We start from the raw sequence: 21938 nt of genomic DNA on the forward strand, positions 1-21938 counted from the left end.
ATTCCTGTTATGGTTGCTAAATATCAAATTTAATAAAATATTGTTGACTGGGAATTACAGTTTCTATCCATGGTCTTCATTGTTAAACTGTAGCCTTCAGTCTGAATTTTAGGCACCAGTATGGTTGTTCTGGTTTGCTTTTGTTTAGCTTGTCAAAGTCACTAATTAAGAAGTAGGTGTTGGCATATTTAGATAAAAGGCTCTGTGTTTTCTTAGGTGCAAAGCACCAGTACTGTAAGTACATAAATATGGATTTGAGTTCATAATTTTTGACAGCTCATATCAGATGCACCAAAGAACAGGGACTGTGTTCTCTTGCAATAAGAAATAATGCTCTATAAAATGTTGCAGATTTCTACTGTGGATAAAGAGATAATCCTATTTTCTGTCAAGCCTTAGTGGAGAGCTGAAACAGGAGATTAGATAGTCTTTTACTTTAGATAATACATACTTAGACCATCTTCCCAATGATGTTTTGTATTATTGTCAACACATCTTTGTGTGTTTGAAGTGTGTCTTTCAGTCTAATGACAATCTAATTTTGTACAATTTGATTTTTTTTTTCCTGACCAGTATTACTGAATTAATCAGTGGCACTAACAAGTGGAATTAATATAATTTACAGAAATGTTGACAGTTACACAGTGAAATCATGAAACAGAGCAGGCAAGAGACTGGAGACCATGCTATCCAAGTGTTTAGAATGCCTTGAAAAAACTACCTATGAATGGTTGTTTTGCTAGGATTTTGTTAGAGAAAGTTGCTATTGGAGTTTCTTGCTTCGTTAACTTTTTTGGAGGGAAAAATGTATATATTATGGTACAGAAGTCAAAATTAATAAAGATTGAAAATAAAGAAAATAAATTTATTACAGCTGATGAAGAAATCAAATTGTATTATGAGTGAAAAATTTAAACAGATTTTATTGTTTTTTGAAAACATGATTTTCAGAATTTTTTTACAGAAAACATATCTGAGGCAATTCTTTTTTTTCTTGGCTAAAAATTATAAGTTTGATGGGGTTTTTTTCTTAAAGGAAAACAACTTTAAACAAAAGAAAATAAGAATTCATTTGGAATATCTAAGATAAACGTCTTTTATCTCAGAATTCCATCCAGGGTTTATGTGCTTATCTGTACTACCGAAGTATCTGGAAGATTTCTTGATTGTATTTTTTTCCTCATTGCTAAAAATAATATTGCTTTCCTAGTAAATTACAAGCATACTTTTACTTCAGTCTGGCTGTCCTGTGAAAGCCAGCTTAGAGTTAAAGAAACAAACCCAGCCAATAAAGACAAGGCATTTGGAAGTTACTTCGTGCTTAAATCTCAGGGCACATTCATATGAGCTGTGGATCTGGCCTTAGTAATTTCAAGTCACATTAAAGCTCAAGTTCTTTGTCTGCTCTGTAGTTGTGTAAGTGTTCATTAGTTACCCAGTGTTGAGGTTTTTAACGTGCCACTGGGGACAAGTGAACCCTGGCTGCCTGTCTGAGGGAGAGTGCTGCTTCTCTGTGCTCAGGGAAAGCTGAGTCTCCCTCCTGCTTCAACACTGAATTTTAAGTGTCAAGGAAAAAAAAAAAAAACAAAAACAAGAGATGATAGCATTGCTATTTTAAACTTTTATAGGAGGCTGGCTCAGTATAAAGTTTTCTGGTTTCCCTTTAAGCTAACTGTGGCACGTAGGAACACCAGGCTGGGAGGTAGGTGAGTGTCTGCTTTCTGGTCAGGGTTTTCTATCAGAGTGCCTGTGATGGTGAGATAGAGCTTCCCCTCTGCCTCCTTCTGTCCCATTAAGGTGCTGAGGCATCGTGTTCTGGCATCTCTCTAAAGCTGTTTTTATGTCAGTTCTTGTCAGTATTGTGCCAGCACATTTCCAATTAATGTGCTTCTCCAAACAGTCATGTGTTTGGGCTGCTTCTCTCTTCTGAGCATTGAGAAATTAAGAAATTAATTACTAGTGCTGTAACCTTCAATTTCTGGTATATGGCCAAGAGACAGTGTTTTGTTGTGGAATAGCTTGAGTGGTTGTTGACCAGATGGTGCATCATCTCCAGATCAAAGAATGCTTTGCTTCCTCAGCATCTTCAGTGTGTCACCTGCCTCCCTCATTCTTAACGCCTGCACTGCTCACTGTGGCATTTCAGCTCCTTTCAACAGTCTGATTTAAAAAAACCCACCTTGTGATCAGTTTCCTTTGATTTGATTTTTTTTTCCTTGAGCACTATGATAGTCTCTGAATACATATTTACTGGCTTCCTGCAATTTTGTGGGTTTGGCTGTCATTCCATTTACAAGTCCTGTTACAAGAAGCTGGTCTCCAAGTTATATCCTCCTTTTATAAGCTACTTGTGTGGGTCTGTGCCAGAACTCTCACATGCTGTTACTCAGTTGCTTGGAGCTGATGCTGTCAGAGCCTTCTAGCCATGGGTTTGTGAGACCAGGAGCTGCAGCTTCAGAAAATTCCCCTAAAAGAAGGCATTTGTTGTGTCCTGATAGCTGTACACCTGGATTCCCTGCAGATGTGGCAATTCCAGTCTCAGCCTGGTTAGACCTTCCAATTCCAAAGCAAATAAGCAGTCCAAGCAGCTTCTCTTCAAGAGAAAATAGAAAAAAACCACATTTCTGCTCCACTTCTCAGCTCTGGAGTATGCAGATTGAAGCATTTCTGCTCCCCATACTACTTCAAACTTTTGAAATGCTTTTATCACATCCATTGTGAAAGTTGGCCACAATGTCAGCTTTCTTGTTGGGGACATCAGGCCATCTGTTTATTCCTTTCAGTGTCCATGACTGATTCTGGCCAGAGATACCAGTATGTTATGTCACTGAGCTCAGCTCAGTTGGAGTGGTGCTGCTGGTGGTTTAGCCTGTTGAGAAAGAGAACCCATTTAGCTGCTATGTGTAAGCAAGGCCAAGATCCCAATGACTGTCCTCTGCTTAGAAGCAGCATATTTCCAAAGCTGTTGGATATTATCCTTTTTTTCCCACAGCAGCAGTGTTACAACCCTGTCATACCTACCAATCACAATTTACTCCATTCAGCTGTTGCATGTATGCTTGCACTTCTGGCTTTACTCTGATCTGATTTTCCTTCTAGGAGAAGCTTGGAAGTAGGGAAATTTCTGCCTGTACTATCAAGAGCTTGGGTGTGTGAGAGAACCAGGTTCCTCTGCTGCAGGGTGATGAGAGCAGCTTCCAAGAGGACTTTGTCAAAAATAATGTTCCTTGCATAGCCTCGAGGGAGAGCAGGAGAGCTGCCTGATGCTCCAGGATGTTCTGCATTCTGCTGCCACCTAGCAGTGAGGCAGTTACAGGCTGAGCTTTGTCCTTCATCAGTTTCCATCTCTTGTCATCTCCTTTCCCTGTTCCTTCTGGCTTTGAGGCCAGATGGACTGATCTGGGATTGCTGCTGGAATAGCAGTTACTGTAGGGATCACACAGACAAGCATTCATCCTGTAGGATTAGTAAAGAGCCATTATGAAGAGCCCTCTCCTTAACTGAACTCTTCCATGTTGGAATCTTCCTTGCTTGTCACTGGGTTCCTTGCCTCTTTCTTTGAAGTGGCAGCACCAAGTCCTGGACCCTGGTCTTCCAGCCTTCCTGTGTCTTGCTTGAAATCAGAATGCAGTTTTCAGCAGAGCATGCTTGCTTTCCTCCTGTAGGAGAGAGGTAATGATTAATGGCAAGAACAGCTCTGTGTAATTCAGATTACATGATGAAATTGACTGGGTTCTCAAACCATATGCTTGTTCCTCTTGCTCAGTTCTCAGTCTTTGTTTTAGCTTCCAGAACATGTCAGGACTACCAGCCTGGGTTTTCTTTTGGCTGAGGCCCTGCCTAGCTGCCTTTTGTGCCTATTGCTGTTGCTGTTTTTCTTCCCTCAGCCCCCTTGCCCTGCAGTGCGTCCTTCAGGCAGTCATTTGCCCTTAAAGATCTCTGCTATCTCTTGGGATATAAATTACAACATCTCATTTTCCACCCCTTGTGACATCATCTTAAAGTTGTGTTAAAATGTCTTGCCTGTAGTTAACATGTACATGGTGAGAGAGGTTTGGGCCCTTGTCACGGATCATCTCCATCAGGTGTGCCCAGAGAGAACCCATTTGAAATTTTCAGATGGGTGGATTCTCAGTTCCACCTTGACTGAGGCATCAGCCTTTCTGTGTTTGGTTAGCTGGATTATTTTCTCCCCTTTCAAGCCTCGTGCATTCAAGATTTAGGCAACACTTCACAGCCCTAATAAGTTGTGAGAATGGGACCAGGTGCTTCACTGCATTCTCTGCACTACTTTTCTGCAAGGTCAAGAGCACCACAGAATACAGGGCCACCTGTTGTTATCATATAGGTCAGTTAGAGTTGAATCTGTCACTGTGGGCCTTGGAAAGGATTTTCCTCTTGTTATCTATGTAGCCCTCTCATTTCTGTTTGTACTACAGGTGTAAGACACCTGAGAAGTGTCCCAGGTGAATGTTGCAGGTGACAGATTAATAGTATTGCCTGTGGAAAAATTTTCACACTACTCCACACAGTAATTAATTTTCTACCACCATGTACAAATATGAACCAAGAGAATGTATTATTGTTTGGAGTCACTGATCATGACAACTCAAATCAGCAGAATTATTTTCCAGAAACTTCATTCCTTAGCCTGTGTCGTGTATTTGCTTCCTCCCTGTTTATACCCTTTGTAGTTCTTGCTGTGGGGATTCAGCAGTTCATAGGGAACTGAAGTAGCAGCAAGGATATGCCTCTTTCTCTTCTCAGCCCTCAGCTAGGAGGAGGTGAGGTAGCTGGGACCTTGTGTTTGGGGTACTGCAAGGGCAAAACCCAATGAGAATGTGTGTGCCATCTCTGTGAGAAAGTGTGTGCCTTCACCCAAGGCCCAGCATTGATGCACAGATCACAAACAGAACCCAGTGAAAAACTCATCTCCAGCTGGCCAAGCTTCATTGTTTTCAAAAGGCAATTCTGATGAGACTCAGGATTTGTGGATGTTGTCACCTAAGGTGGGGCAGGTGCTGGGTTAGGATGTCTTTGTGATGGTGTTACTGCTGTGGATGAAGCTTGGGAGCACCAGCTCAAGGCAGAGATGCCTTCTTGGTTATGCCAAGAAACTACTGCTGCTGTTGCTAAGAACTATTGGTATTCTGTGGCTTCCTCAGAGATGTCTTGATTAGAAAAATAGTGTTTGAATATATGCTAACAGTACCTTAAATACAGGTTTATGCAGCTTGCAAACAGAATTTATTTCTAATATGTGTAATGGATCTTGATGAAAGTCATTCATAGTGAAGTGGGATATTTATTGGCTTTCTGCATGTAGGCTTATATTGTTATTTAATTTGACTTTGATACTCAAAAGCATTTCTAAGCAAAACTCTGGTATTGGATGCCTTTTCAGCTCTTTCTGAGCTCATTCAGCTAGAAACCCTAAAAAGAAATTGGCAGTGATAAATTCAGTTCATTAAGTTCATTTTAAGTTTATGTTTATTTAAGACAAAGTGCCAACAGCTGACCATGAATATCTTATGCCAAATCTAGTTAACATAATCAGCTATAAATTGGAAACTTTGTAGAGTTTTCATTGTCAGTGCAAACACTAAGTGAATGAGAGCATGAGAAAAATGGCTGCTTTTATTTATTCTGAGGTAGATATTTATACTTTGGATTGCAATAAAAAGGATTAATACTTAAAAGTGGATGTTCATGTATTTAGGAATGAAATACATGTATAAATGTAGCTTCTTGAATGGTCTCTGGTTAACCATGATTTTGGGGGAGCACAGGCACAAAGGACTGCTCTGGATTTTTTCATAACTAGGACAGTATTTCAGAGGCTTTTGCTTTTTCTTATTGTGTTCAGGCATTACTTTGGCTTATGTCACTTCTTCTGAAATTTAGCATGTGATTGAAGCTGATATTAAGAAACTGTTAGTTGCAGTTTTCTTCCATGCTCAAGGCAAGTGATCTAATTTTAATTCAAAGAAAGAATCTACAAATGAATAATTTTCATCTTTTTTTTTAATGTAGAATAGCAGTTTTGATTAGCTGCCATCTACAGTGTTTTCAGCTTTGATAATTGTACCAGCTTCTAACATCTCCCAAAGCACTTAATGAGCCTGATGGGGTAGAGGGATACTCTTTAGAGTCCTTATCACACTCTGCCTGGCTTAAGTGAAACATTTTGCTGTGCACCTGAAAATCTGTTTTGGAAAACAGGGCCTAGCATGTGGTACTACAGTTAAAAGACAAAAGACCAACTGAAATTGAATGGAGCATAAACCACAAGATGAAGAACCTATTTGTTCCAGAGCAGGGATATTCATCTGTATTAGGTGACTCTTCATTCACAAGTGGTGGTCATTTATTGCATGAGGTTTGAGGGCTTAGTGGAGGATTAAGGAATTAGTGACAGGTGTGCATACAGAAATAAATACATTAAAACTCAGGCAATTAGGCTAGTTGAAGGTGATAAGGTGATATATATATATATATATATATATATATATACATATATATATATATATATATCTTGTCCACAAAGAGAGATTTTCATTGTCTTTGCTGAATTTTGAAAGGAGGATGAGTCTTTGGATCAGCTTGTAGGAATTAATAAAAGCACATTTAAGAGACAACTGCACATATTAGTCAGTGAATCAGTAAAAGCCTAAAAGCAGTTTTGAAATTTGTGAAAATATGGCTCTAATGGGAAGAATCTCAAACAGTAGAACTCCATTCTTAATGTTTTTCAAACTTCTTGCATCAAATAGAATATATTAAGGGAAGCTTCTCCCCTCTGCCAGCTAGGGCTGTAGCCTCCAGCGTAGCCTGTGCCTGGGCTATTTGCCTACTTCTAGCTCTGCAAGATTACAAATTCCTGCTTGCCAAGGCCATTTTCCAGGCATCTCCACCAGAGAGCTGCATCCTGACCTCTATTGCAGCTGAGTCCCTGCTAACTCTGCATTTATCCAGACTTGAAGCAAGCAAGGCAGAAATGCTTCCTAGGGCTTTCAGTGCCTATTTGTAGGAATCGATTTGCAGCGTGTTGGGGTGGAACTTATTTGTTCCTCCCAGTCACCTTGGGGAGGAGGATGTGTGGAAATGCTTAGAGCTGCAGCATTTACAGGAAAATTTTGACTCTTTTTTCTTTTATCTCCCTGTTTCAGACAAAATCATGGATTCAGGATTGCTGGATGAGAGCAGCATCCATGCAGAAAATATAAGAGATTATAGGTGGTGTTTCAACAGCAGTTTCTGAGCCTAGCTTTCAGGAGAGGGTTCTTTGTGAGAGGGGCTGCCACTCCCAGTGCCAGGTTAGGCACATTTGCATGTCTTTACCAAGCCAGAGTGTGTCATTACATAATCACCATTTGCAGGTTGCAGTGGAGTGGACTTTCAGTGGGCTGAAGGCACTGCTTCCTAAAGTGTTTGGATGTCATTTTGGTCAATACTGTCCATTATTATGGCATGTTAAGGCTTGAATTTCTCTTTGAGAGCATGAATAAGACTTTTCCTGAGAGTGGGTCAAGACATGACTCTTGAAGGGACTGAGGAAATGCAGTGTTTTTGCTGATGTCAAGTAAAGCAATCTTTCCTTTGCTAGGTAGAGAGATGGCAATGTGAAAATTAATTACTATTTTGGGATAGATGTTGCTTTATATATTCTGCTAGTCTGGTTTTCTGTTCATTTCATTAAAATTCAATCTTATAATTAAATGACTGGCTCTAATTTCCTGATTCTTCCCTTTGTAAACACCAAATGCCAAAGTTTTCTGTAGCTGAACTAGCTCATGAGGAAGAGCATAAGTAGTGATAAAAATATTAATATATTAAAAGTCACTGCAGGCATTCTTCTGCTAATCCACATCTAATTAAAAAAGCTGAAAAGTATATCTGACTTAGGTGTGGCAAACCTACATAATTCTTTTCTGTGGATCTGTGCAGAAGCAGCTTTTATGCTGTTGCATGTGGGCAGCATAAATAGGATGGGTGTTACTGCTGCCTCGTGGATTTGGGTGCAGCAGTCCAGATTGCAGAGTTTCTTTCCGAGAGGCTGTGGGCACTGGCTGAGAGAGCACCACTGTGCTCTGCCCCTGGGGCCTCAGGGTGGCTGCTCTGTGAACACTTCCATGGCTGATAAGGAATCCTTTGCCTGTACTCAGGGGCTCCATAGCAATTTATTCCTCCCTCACATGTTCCCCACTATTCTCCATGTGGCTGTTCCTTACAGCCAGTGGCTCATCTCAGCCCCATTCCCTTTTCCATAGTACTTGTGGAAGTGTGCAGGAGTCCTGGATGTCCATGTTGGTACAGTGCAGGTGAATCTTGTGTTTCACAGCACAGCTGCAGGCTATCAAATGGTTAAATCACATCATGCTTTTCTGCATTACTGTGCCCTCTTTCAGCAGTATCCTGCCCATTTGCTCCTTCAGGCTTCTCCCTCCTGCAGTCCTTTCCAGCCCGAATAATTCTGCATTTGTGTGTGTGTTGTACATGTACCCATGTGTTGGGGGTTTTGTGTTTCAGGTTTTTTTAGGGGAAGTCTGCTGGTTGGTGTGTTTTGGTTTTGTTTTGGTGGTTTTGCTTATTTTGTGTTTCAACTTTGTCTTTTGGGTTTCTTTTAAAGTTTGGAATTTGGGTTTGGGAATCTGTTTTAAAATTCCCATGTGAAAGTTGGGACAGGAAACAGATTTCTACTACAATGAATGCATTGCATTTAGGGGAATAGCTTCCATGATAATAAAAAATAATGAAAACACATGAATTTTTGATCCTTACTTTATAAATTTTTGAAATTACAGTAAAGAGTTACCTTTCCTTACCACAGACCAATGGTTTCTACTGTGACACAAGTTCTTTTTCAGCTCTCACTGAGTAGGCTGCTTGTGTAGAAGTCCTGAATAATGAGTCAAAGAAAAGGTTTTTTTCAGGAAACAGTGTATTTCAGGAGTAGAGTAGGAGTAGATTCAGGTTAATTTTACCCTCTCTGGCTTTCTTCCTCTCAGCCACCACCATCAAAAACTGCAATGACTGAAATACTATTTTGGGCAATTCTAAATGTCAAAGATTTGGTGCTTTTAACAAATGATAATAACTGTGAGAGAGTTTGTCCCATAGAGCATCTTCGTGGGCTGTGTGAATCCCAGGTAATTTCCTGTTTGGCTTAATGAGGATAGAAGCTTCAGATTTGGTCTTGTTATTAGGAGAGGAAACTCCTGTTACAGATTTGTTCTAGCAGGAGTACTGCAGTCTTGCAATACAGTTAATCATCACTGATTTTAATAAGAGGGGATTGACACCTCTTTTCCTTTTCTCACACAAATGTTGAATCACTGTTTCAGAGCACTACCAAGTATTTAGCCAGCTGATGCAAAGAAGAGTATCTCTTGCAAGAGATTGCCCAAACCCCATTATTAAGAGTCTCAATATGAAAGGTAACAGACTGAGTTTTGGCCCTGGCTGTGAATTGCAGAGGAAGAATCCAAATTTCAGTCTTTGATATCTTAATTACACAGTGTGGCTGTAGGTCATAAGGTTGGGTGACAACAGTGCATCATCCTCTTCTTCTCATCATTGTCCCCTCTGCTTTCTGACTCATGCCAAGATTGCCTTGTGAGTCCAGTGCTTCAGTTTTGGATGTCCTTGAGGGCTTAGGAATCAACTGAAGGAAGTTCTCCTGCCTTGCTCCCAGCTGAACCATCACTGTTGTAGTATAATACATTCTGTGCACAGAAAGTTTGTTCACTGGGCTATCCTGGAGCTAGAATCTTCAAATCCTTAATATTCAAAATGCTGTTTGAAGAGAAGGGATGATGTCTTGAGCTTATCATTGATATCTGTATGTGTTGCTGTTCATTTGTCAATGGTGTTTTGATTTCAGCTTTTGTCTTAGTGACATTTCTTAATATTTTTAATTGCCAATGTTCTCTTCTAAATGCTTTCTCACAGAAATAATTGTTACATTGGATAAAACGGAACAGATGTTTTCTGCTCATACATAGAATTCTATCAGGAACTGTTAAATAGGTTTTGGTGTGAAAGCAGAGTTAGCCTGAGCTGTATTAATTGGGCAATTAACAGTGAAGGTTCTTCTCTATCTACAGGTATTAACCAAAAAAAGTCCATGCCAAATACTGAGGTACAAATACAGGTGAAAATCGATTTTTTGCTAATACTCTGCATAGAGGATGTTGCCATTATTGCCATAAACTCCTCTTATTGCCAATATTTAAGGGTTTGGGGTTTTATTTTTTTTTGTTAAATATGGTATTTGCAGAAATAGAGTGCTTAAAAGTAGGCTTCATCTCACCTAATTCTTGGTGTCTAGAAACAAAACAGTAAGGTGTCCCTGCATGGCCTGTGACAGCTGAGGAGAGACAGGTATGTCTGTTGGCTGTACATCTCACCCTAGATGAGGTGTCTAAGCTGCATGGGATGAACTGCTCTCCAGTGGTCCTGTCCACAAGCAGTAGGAAACAGGGCTTCTCCTGTGAATGTGGTGTCCTTCAAATGTATGGCTGTCTTATGGGGGTTCCCTGATCTTTAGTGGTTTATTACAGTTTTGAAATCACCCCTTCCCTCCCCAGAACTTCCTCTGTGAGGCTCCTTGTCTGTCTCCTAGCAGTTTCTCTCTGGCTTAAAGGAAAGAAGAGGAAAGGAAAATGATTGGGATAGGGGCTTTCTCTCTTTCTTTCTCTCTTTCTTTCTCTCTTTCTTTCTCTCTTTTTCTTTCTCTCTCTTTCTTTCTCTCTTTCTTTCTCTCTTTCTTTCTCTCTTTCTTTCTCTCTTTCTTTCTCTCTTTCTTTCTCTCTGTCTCTCTTTCTCTTTCTTTCTTTCTTTCTTTCTTTCTTTCTTTCTTTCTTTCTTTCTTTCTTTGGCATTTTTTAAATAAAAATGAGCTTTCTAAATAAGACAAACAACTTTGTATCCCCTGATTGTTTGTTTTATCAGGAGAGGAAGAGCAAGCAAAGATCATTCAGTATGTTAGATTAGAAACGGACACCTCAGAGACTTGGTACACAATAAAAGTTGCTTGCCCAGTGGTTTTACATAGCAAGGTGAAATTTCTCTTTAGAGTGGAGGTCAGATGTTTCAGGATTGTGGAGGATATGCTAGAGAGGTAGGAACTCAAAACATGACTAGGAAAACAATGCCTTATTTCTCTGAAGTGTACTAGTGATCTGGCCTCCCAGATGCTATTTAGCTGTAGATATACTGTCATGCTTTGTAACTTCCATTTTATTTTTTTTTTTGTCTTATACTTACATTCTCTTGGTATACCATGGGTCTCCAGGATTGCTTATTTAGGAGGGAGCAAGACATTGCAGTATCCAAGATGACAATTATGAGGAAGCATGAAAAAGGGCCAAGCAATAACAGCTACTGCCAAACTTCAGCTTCTTTGGGAACAGAATTTTGGCAAAATTCCTTCCCTAGATTGCTTGTAATGCATTTAAGAGAACAGTTTGGAAGGATAAGGACTCCTGAGATCTGTGTCTTCCTTCAGACTTCCTTACTGACTCTGTTGTGGAAATCTTTTTTAGTTTAAGAACATCAAGTGTCATGAAAGACTGGCTTACTGAGGTTGACATACTAGAATAAACTGGTGATTCATATTAGTGGGAAGTGGAGCAGTAAGCATTTTAAGTGTACTGAAGGAGTTTGGTGAAGCTGCTAATACACAAAAATATTCTAATTATAACCAGTTAGAAAACCAGGTTGCAGCAAAAGGTATTTGTACCTTCAAAGATTGGGGGAGGATGATCTTGCTGAGGTCTGGGTCTCAGTGCCCTCTGATATCTAATCAGAAGAGCTTAGTATCATTCAAAAATAATTGGGCTGTTGGATCTATAACATGCATTTATACAAGGAAAATACAAACAGCAAACACAAAATCTGGTTGCTAGATCCACAGCTTTGTTTTTTGTTACAAAGTGAGCCAAGTTCAACATAATTGTTAATGAACTTAACATAGCAGGGGCAAAGCAGTGCAGCTTCTGTGAAGGAAAACTGAGCTGTGCACATCTGTGAAGATTAACATGAATGAATTAAGAAATTACTCTCTTATACATTTCTTGAAAGCTTTGATAGTAAGGCACTCTGGTTTTCAGAATGTCACAGTTAATTCTAGATGTGTTTTGAGACTCCATCCTCACACAGCTGTTAAGTGTACTTACTAATAATTTGACTAATTTAGCAGTAGCTGAACCGTATGAGTTGTGTAGAACTTGCAATTGGTTCAAAATTATTCAAGTAGCTGAGTACAAGAGAGGACTCTGTGGTGTTCCCTAGGGATCCCAAAGGAGGTGAGCAGCTGGCAGTCTGACACACAGCCCATGTTGTGCAGGTCTGTGTTGGAAAGGTTTCTGTTCTCTAGTAGCTTCTGCTGTAGCCACAGCTGTGTGCTGGGACAAGTCCCCAGGCTTGGAGCAGTCTCCTGCTTCCAAACGGCAGACAGTGCCCAACAAAGAAAATGGAAGGGAAATACTTTCCCTTGGTATTGGAAAAATCAGAGTCAGTAGTAATGTTTGTGAGGATATGTGTATGTCATATGTAATAATTTACAGGGACTTAGGTGGGTGGTGTTTATTTTGACCACTATACAAAAAAAGAGAGATATTCAGTACCCTGAATATTAATTTAAAATTGCTTCCTTATTCCTTACATCATGTCTTGCTAACCTGTGAAGCTCAGTGCTGTATGATAGCTAATCTGAAGAGCTTAATAACATTCAAAATTAATTAAACTTTTGGATGGATTCCATGCTCTGTTATCTTATACAGGAAAAAGATAAACCCTCCAGCTTCAAAGATGAGTTGGTAATAACCAACACTGAAGAAAACTTGACTGTTGGCCACTGTTCATTAAAAAGCCTCAGGATCAGTCATTGCTGCTGCTGGGTTAGGAGGGAGAACAGGGGCAGACAGTCTGCTCAAAGATGCTGCTTGCTGAAAACAACACTTTTACAAATGGTCTGATGTCTGGGCCACCTTGGCTTTGCTTTCAAAGCATAAAACCTCCAGACCCACAGGTGAAATGACTTCATATATACTGCTTGTCTCAGATGTTTGTCTGTACATAAACTAATACTGCAGTGGGGCTGTCAGCAGCAGAGCAACTGAAGTTAGTTATTATAGTTATTGGTAGATTTCTATCAAGGCTGTACTCCCTGGGATTTTTCTGGTTTTATTTTAATTGAAGATGTATGTTTACTGTGTGTGATTTGTGTTGGCAGGACATGCCTGCTACAGCAGGCAGAGTGGGTGAGATTGCTTGTTTGTTTGGGTTGCTTGTTGTGGTGGGTTGACCCTGGCTGAATGCTGGGTGCCCATCAAAGCTTCTCTGCCACTCCCCTGCTCAGCTGGACAGGGAAGAGAAAATACAGCAAAAGACTCCTCGTGGGTTAAGATAAGGACAGGAGACATCATTCACCAGTTACTGTTATACTGAAGTATTGCAACAAACTCAACTTGGGGAAATTGAGTTTTATGACAAGTGAAATCAGAGTAGGATAATGAGAAATAAAACCACGTGATAAAACACCTTCCCTCCACCCCTCCCTTCTTCCCAAGCTTATTTTAACTCCAAAACTGTTCATTTCCCTGCTGTCAATGGTGCAGGGGGTCAGGAAATGGATACTCTGGTCAGTTCATCACATATTGCCTCTGCTGCTCTTTCCTCCTTGGGGGCAGGACTCCACATTCTTCCCCTGTTCCACCATGGGGTCCCTCTGACAAGAGACAGTCCTCCACAAACTTCTTCAGTGGATTTCCCATGGGCTGCAGTTCTTCACAAACTGCTCCTACATGGGTCCTTCCCATGGGGTGCAGTCCTTCAGGAACAGACTGCTCCACTGTGGGCTCCTCTCTCCATGGGGCCACAGGTCCTTCCAGGAGCCTCTTTCAGTGCGTGCTGTCCATGGGGTCACAGCCTCCTTTGGGCATCTGCCTGCTCTGCTCCCCTGTGGCTTTCCATGGGCTGCAGGGGCACAGCTGCCTCACCATGAACTGCACCACAGGCTGCAGAGGAATTTGCTCGAGAGCCTGGAACACCTCCTCTTCCCCTTTCATGTGTCTGCAGGGCTGTAGCTTTCACATATTCTCACTCCTCTCTTCTCTGGCTGCAATTGATTCAGCACAGTAACTTTATCCTGTTTTTAAATCTGTGATCCCATCACTGTCAATGATGGGCTTGGCTTGGCCAGTGACAGAACTGGAGCTAGCTGGCATTGGCTCTGTTAGACATGAGGGAAGCTTCCAGCAACTTCTTGTAGAAGCCCTGTGGCCCCTCTTCCCCCTCCCAAAACCTTGCCATGAATACCCAATACACATACCAACTCTGTGGACACTTAACCCAGGGAGAAGACATTGTGACTGTAAAATTACCTGCTGATATAAAAGTGTTTTACATTAGTTTGCAGAATATAACAGATCTTTTTCTATCACTTTGTAAAAACAACTTGCATGGTCAGATTTATTGTATGAATTTGGTTTGGATCTTATAAGATATAAATTAACAAGCATATTAAAAGTATCTGCATTTTTTGCAGGGTATTATAGAGAAATCGAAAATGAAAGGAATTCCTATCATTATTGATGCAGTAAGTATTTTCTTTATTTCAGTCAGTGGTCTAACATTGAAGAATCTGTTCAGTAAATGTTTTTACTGTGTTTTGCAGGATGGACTGTGGCTCATTTCCCAGCAGCCTTCTCTTATTCAAGGCTACCAGCGAGCTATTCTTACTCCAAACTACATGGAGTTCAGTAGACTGTATGAAGCCATGGTGAGCTGCTTCCCTTTTTGTATTTATGTATTTAGTCTTTTTGTCCTTAAAAATAAGTAACTTATTACCTGCTTAAATATTATGTGCTATTTCTTGTGTGTGAGGGAAACACTTTCTGGGTTATTATTTCAGGGGATGATTGCCAAAGCAATGCATATTCTTAAACTGAGCTTTTTTTAAAGAAGATCCATTCTCATGCATTTCTTAACACTATACCCATGCAGTGGGTATAGAAAAAATACAGGGAAAGACTGATGATGTTGCTTTTTTCCCTCATGCATATGTAACTAGCATGTGTTAGAATATGTTGTTCTGGTAGCAAAATATGTACTGTGTATGGAATTCTTGTGTTGTAGCTTAGAGACCCCGTAGACAGTAGTGATCATCATGGATGTGTACTAAGACTCAGCCAAGCCATGGGGAATTTGACAGTTGTGCAAAAGGGAGAAAGAGATCTTATTTCAGATGGAGAGAAGGGTAAGTGAAGCCTTCTGCTTTTAGCAATGTGACTGTTCTGTTCTGTTTGCTTTCAGTCAGAGTCCTGTAGAGTGTCTAGCAATTGGCAGTATTCTCATGAAGATTAGAGAGATTGCTGTCTTTGCTGATCACCTTTAGATGATTTGTGTAAATTAACATTTTAAGAGTGCAACTAAATTCATTTGCTGAAAAGAGTTGCTGATTTTATTTTGCATTTATAGATGTTATATTTTACATTACATGGGCATTGAGAAATTAAATAATTAATCTTTGTGCACTGTTTGAAAGTTCTTTGCTGAGATGGTTTATATAAGTGCATCTGTCATTGCTAAATTGATACAAAATAATACTGTTAGTTCAGGATGTATCAGTGTGTGTGAGAAGTGAAGATGTCTTAAGGCTCAGTTCCTTGATCCTGTCCATCATAGGGCTGCAGATTAGCATGTACTTGTATATGTTCTTCACAGCAGCCCTGACAAATTAAAAATTAACTCTAGATTGCCATCACAACAGTCTCATACCAGTATGGTTTAAAGTATACTTAATAAAATTAGCTGCTTGTCTGATGCTTTTTATACTGATCATGTACTGTGATCAGTATAAAATTAATTCACGAGTGCCTTCGTCACATTTTGCCTGCATGGTTTTATTTCACATACATAACAAGCAGCAGCTCTGCTTTTAATTGCTTGAAATGCTAATCTCTGATAAATGTTTATGCTGCTTCAGAACTGTTTTGTATATACAGTCAATTTTTCATTACTGGGAGCCATGGAAGTCTTATATAACAGAAAAGCAGATGTAATGTGACAACTGGCTTGTGCAGAGCCACCTTCCAGGTACCCTGTTAGGGCAGATACTGTAGCAGACTGTGCAACAAGTGGGACCTGGAAGCAGAATGGTTACATCTGTGTGGGAAAGATAGATGCACTTCCTCACACAGTACCCAGCTTTCCCCACAGGAAGAATTTTGTGTCATATTTGCACCCGCAGCAGACTTGATTTGTAACCATGGACAGTCAGGCCAGGCTTAAGGGTGGATGAACTTGGCTGGACTTGACTCCAGTCTATGCCAGCTAGAGAGCTTTAGAGCATTGTAGTTGTCTTCTTCCTCTGCTTTTATGTCAACAATATTCTTTTTATTCAGGATTGTTGCTTTTTAAATGAACATTGGGAAGACTGGGTGAGCACTTTAGCTGGAGTACATTATCTAGTATATCTATCTATATGTCTGTTCTCCTTTTAAACTGTTACTCTTGAGATAATTGCATCCCACACCTGCTGGAGAGACAGGACAGGTCTCCAATGTCTCTTGTCATGCAGGATTTAAAAAAAAACCCCAGGAAACAAGTGAAGTTCTTTCCAGTTTCAATTTTGAATGTTCATATGTGGCACAAGTTCATGTATGTCTTGTGTGCTTTTGGGGTTTTTTATTGGTTTTGTTTTTATCCCCACCTTGTTATTTGTCTCTGTTGTGTTCTGGTATTTTCTTCTACTAGTGAAGTGGCTTTTGTTTTTGAAATAAAAACAGTTCTGTGCCTTTATAGCAGTTGATTGATGTCCAGCTATAGGCTGCTTTCTTGTTCTTACCTTGGTGCTATCACTGATGCTTTGTTGGATTACAGACATTACAGGCAGCATTGCTGAGCTAAGAAAGCAGGTTATAATGTCTGTTACAAGAACTGTTTTTAGAGTTTGCATGACTTTGAAGAAGGTTCTTGAGAATTTTGCAGAAACTACAGACTTCACCTTCCTTTTAACAATGTTCTTTGGGTCTGATCTGCTGGTCGTTTTTTTAAAAGCTTCTCAAATGCAAAATTACATTGAGAAAGGAGATTCTACTGTGTGCTCTGTGCCAAACATGGAATATGTTGTCCTGTCACTGACCTCGAATTCTTCAGGTTTTTTTGCTCTTGTTTTTCATCTGTCTCTTCTTTTGATCTGATGTCATTTTTTTTCAGCTAAGACTACATACATCAGGGAAATCCAAGGTTATTGGATTGGGCCAGTGTCCTCTGAGCACAATCAAACATTATGAAAAGATTTGTGTACTCCTCTTGCCTTTTATTTGTCATGTCACCATCCATTTGTAGTGCTTAAGCCCTGCCTATTAGGCATTTCCTGTTTGACCTCCTGTTCAGCATACTGACACTGTAGTTTGCATATATTACTTTTAAACTTTCTCCTTTGGGAAAATACTGCATGTGTGCTTTCCAGGAAAAAAAAAAATAAAAAAGAGAAAAGTAAGTCTCAGTGCTCTCCAGGAAAACCAGAAATTGAGAAATTGCAAACTTAACTATGTAACTTTAGTGTTTTATGCTTAATTGTTGAGGAAGGAAGGCTTTTTGAAGATGCCAGATTTTGCAGCAGGAAAGACTGGGTTTGTGAATGCTTTATAGCTTAGAGTGATTGTAATGGTTGTTTTCACAGTAGTTTTATTCATGTGTCTGTAGGAAATGCAGTAGACAGTTTACTTCTGCTACCTGAAGACAGAAAGGGTTACCAGGTGATTTGGTGTCAGGCATTGCTGAAGTACTACTCTCAGCAACAAGCTTTGTAATCTACACAGAGAGGCTCAAGAAATTTTGATTGGAAGCTGAAGTTTAATAAACTCAAAGTAAGATTTAGACAAATTAACTAGTAGAGCCACATACCTGAAACTTTGCTAGATTCACAACTTTGAAGTGTCTGGATACATCTAGAGTTTGTTTTCACAGATCAGACTAGATGGCCTCAGAGTCACATACTGGCCTCTGTGAAAGCAGTAGCAGCCCTCCAGTATAAAGGAGGTTTTTCTAAAATTTGTCTCCATTTCAGTAGTGAGCTGCCAACTGGCCTGTGAACATAATCACCCAGATTTTAAATTAAGTTTTATATACTCTTTTTCTCTTTCCTTTTGCAATTTCACATTATAGCTTGGTCTACAGTTGTTGATTCCCTGCTCTACAAAGATGAGCTTCACCATGCTCTTGGTAGGTGATATCAGTGCCATCACTGACCAGGGTAGGAATGAGTACTCAGCCTATGGGTAAAAGGTAAGTCAGCTTTTATTCACTATGGCACAGCTCTCTAAGGTTATCTTTTTATTATTCTTTGGAGAACTGGTCAATAATAAAGTGTGGTTATACCAGCCTTAGTTCCTAACATGTTTAAAATTTGGTTAGGTCCTTGAATTAGAGTATTTGGATTTTGGTTTTTAAACATTACAGTGAGTTTTTCTGTATTTGACCCTCCTCCCTTCCAAAAGCCAGGCTTTATGGGGACCATCCTGCTACTGCCTGGGACTACTTCTACCTGGAGCCAGTAGCCAAATTTGGTTTAACTTCAGTTGCTCAGGTGCAGCTTTATGGTCAAAAGAAGCAAGGAAGCACATGAGGCAGAATACTGAGTACTGCCAAAGGGCTAAAAAGCCAACTTTTGCCATAAGTCCCCAAGTGCTGCTTCTAATTCCAGCCATTCATCTCACCACACAGCTGGAAATGAAGCTTGTCACTGCCTGGCTCACTCAGAGCTGCTGAGCAAATCTCACCTAGATTTATAACTGAGAGATTTATAATTGAGAGATTTATAACTGAGAGGCAGCACCTTTGTCTCCAGTCCTGCTTCTGCAGAATGAGCAGAATGGGGAAGGTGATGGTTCCTGTCCCTGGTGCCACTGTGCTGGCTCTGGCAGTGCAGCCCAGCCAGCTTCTCCCTGGCACTGCCCACCTGGCCCTGCCTCCTGTGCCTAGCCAACAAAACTAATGGAAAATGTGGGACATTTTCATCTCAAATTAACTGCTCTATCTCGCACTCAAGGACTTACCTAAGTTTTAAAAGTGTGATTAGGGAATAAAAAAGTATAAGCACCCTTTATATAAAAGCCAACTTACATTTTCCACATCAGTTGAGTTGTTTCTCCAGCCAGAGTCATTAAACTTGATTTCCCTGTCTGTATGCAGTCTGGGACATGTTCCTGGGAATCCATGATCTCCAGCTATTTGCTTTTGTGAACTAATTTGCAAAAGGAAAAAGATAAATGTATTACTAGTGTAGATACACGCTAGGTCAGAGATGTATATTGGTAAGAGATTATACAAGAAATCTGATATTGGTCTAAATCTTGCATTGATGGGGCAAAATGATCCTTGGTAGCTACATTATTTGCATAGAAAATGGAAATATTAAGCCTTTTAATTAACCTGGAGTGTGTTTGTTGTGTGGGGTGGCTGTTAGCTGATCCAGTTGGGTTGTATCAGAAGTTAGAATGGTCATGTTTCATCCATGGGTTCCTGACCACATTAGGGTGAGTGTAATACTCTTCCTCTGTAAGAGCAAAACAAGTGCTGGAAATTTGTTCAGGACATCTGAGATTCAGGAGTTAAATTTAAATCTCCAGTCTTTCAGTCTGCCATCTCAATAAATGTGATATTTCACAGAAGCTCTTCAGCCCTCTTGACCACACCTAAACTGTCCCATATTTCACATGTTGTGCTCTAAATGCAAAAGTAAAAACCACCCCAGAGATTCATTTATTTATTTCACTACTGGGTGAACATGGTGAATCAGGAACAAGCAGAAACACACTATCTTTTGTAGTTAGAAAAATTTTGGTTTTCTAATTGTGATGTATCTAGGATCTGGCATTGTAAATGGTGCTGCCTGCATCCAGCCATATCAAAATCTGTACTTCCCAGTTAACTTGTAGTGCTTGAAGTCAGCAAACCTACTGCATTCTGGTTTTTTTCCTTCAAAGAGAGAACAGCTATTTTCAATTATATAAGAGACTGTTGTTTTGTTTTGTTTTGTTTTTTAATTAAGCATACAATACCCCTAAATAGGTAATTCTGGGCTTTTGGCAGCAGCAAAATTTAGGCTGGGAGTTCTTTCAGCTTAAAACTTGGCAATGATACAGCTAGGTGTGACACCATGGTCTGAATGCTTTCACAAATATTAATGTGTATCTTACCATCACTCCCTTTTCAGCACTTCTTGAAGATATCTTAAACAAAGACCTAGTAAATAACTTGACCATAGTTACCCAGAAAGTCTGGGGCAGAGTTTTGAATGGTTTGAAGCCTAAACCTCCTCCTGAATTTTGCTTTACAGTATTCTGTCAGTATGACAGCCTTCAATTTTTTGTTTCTGTTACACTCATTTCAGTACAAATTATTTCCATGGATTTAGGTACACAAGAAATCCATGTGATTATATGTGAGGGACGTGTTGTATTTGCTGCCTAAAGCTCTGGCAGTATTTATGTGATGTTTACTTGCTGAGACTGTGTTGAAACTCTTCAATAGGACTGTGGCTGTTCTGACTCTAGCAGATCTCCTTGCAGGCATTTCTTCAGTGATGACATTTTTATTTCATCTAGCCTTTTCTTCTGATGTGTGTATCCATGTGTGCTGCATGGATAAGTGCTAGGGAGTAGGGTAATTTTTTTTTTTCCCTGAGAGTTACTTGGTATAAATCAGTTTTCATTAAAAAACTGTCTGCTACTTATACTGAGGTGGTTTTTCTTTGATTCATTAACCTGAGAAATAATGACATCAGATTTGGTTGCTCAGACCTGTTAGAAGACAGAACTGGACACCCTGCTGTAACAGCCAGCTTGACCAGCATTAATTGTGTGTTTCTGTGAGTGGAGCTATAACTGAACCTCTCCATTGTTTTCATCCAGACTGGTGTCAAACTAATTGACCTAGTGGCCCTGGCTGCTGCCCTTTCAGAATTGACACAGTGTGCTGATTTCAGTCTTTGTGGTTTCCTTGTTGTCCCACATGCAGTCATCTTGGTCTCCCCAGCTCTTCCAAGAACCATGTTTTCTATGTTTGCTGATGTACATGATGTACAACACATCAGAACCAGCTTCATCCCCACATAAACAGAGCATTGTGCACCTTTCCAGGGAACAGAGCTGCCCACCTTCTTGGCATCACAGCTGACTATCCAGCCATGTCCAGCTAATCAAGGTCTTGTAACATTGCCACTGCTTGTGACTGCTCAGGGCAACCTAAAGCCATCACCCCTGTGTCCTGAAGGAGCTGCTGGAAGGGTCCTCAGAGCAGGCTCAGACATGCACTGGGGGATGTTGCACTGGCAGAGTGTGAAGACAGCAGTTCTGTTTTGCTGCTCTAGAAGGGTGAGAAAAGTATCCCGTGTTGATTTGGCAGTGTGGCAGTTTGTCTTGATGCCACTGTGGGACTCCTTAGATTTTAAAAGCTCTTAATAATGGCTGTAATTCAGAAGTGTTTTTAGATCCTTTTCCCATTGCCTGTTGTCATGTTCATCATCCTTTTATTTTGAGATGTTCTTTGATCAGCCGAGTCGCTGCACAAGAATTGTGTTATATCTCCCTCCTCATTCAAGTGAATTTCCTCTAGTTCTGCTTCTTTGAAGGTATTCCAAGGATTTGTTTTCCAGCATCTGTGTGCAGAGTACAAAGGTCTGCTTTTATTGTTGCCTGTGAGGTAGTCTGCACATATTTGAGACTTACTTTTTAGAACCACAAACAAAAGACCACTTTTTTTTTTTTTTTTTTTTTTAGCAGAGTATTATAATTGGCCTAGTTTGAGATCTTGCTTTCCTGTACAGCTCAAAAATGACTGGAAGGTTATGGGGCTACAGAATAGTGGCAGATGGTGACATACAGCTAATAAGCAGGGGCTTGTGCTCAGCTGTCAGTCAGAAGGCC

The 21938-nt window shown here is 40.1% G+C and overlaps 1 protein-coding gene across 6 annotated transcripts in view; it reads left to right on the forward strand.

Moving 5' to 3' along the window:
• NAXD (NAD(P)HX dehydratase) overlaps positions 1-21938 on the forward strand; it is a 51266-nt gene that overhangs the window by 22760 nt on the left and 6568 nt on the right. For all 6 annotated transcript variants that reach the window (XM_036401828.1, XM_036404223.2, XM_036403449.1 and 3 more), the window contains 3 exons: positions 14552-14602; positions 14681-14785; positions 15142-15262. In XM_036401828.1, the coding sequence (XP_036257721.1) occupies positions 14552-14602; positions 14681-14785; positions 15142-15262 (277 nt within the window). The remainder of the gene's footprint in view (positions 1-14551; positions 14603-14680; positions 14786-15141; positions 15263-21938) is intronic.

Source organism: Molothrus ater, chromosome 2 (genome assembly GCF_012460135.2).
Source record: "Molothrus ater isolate BHLD 08-10-18 breed brown headed cowbird chromosome 2, BPBGC_Mater_1.1, whole genome shotgun sequence".
NCBI lineage: Eukaryota > Metazoa > Chordata > Aves > Passeriformes > Icteridae > Molothrus > Molothrus ater.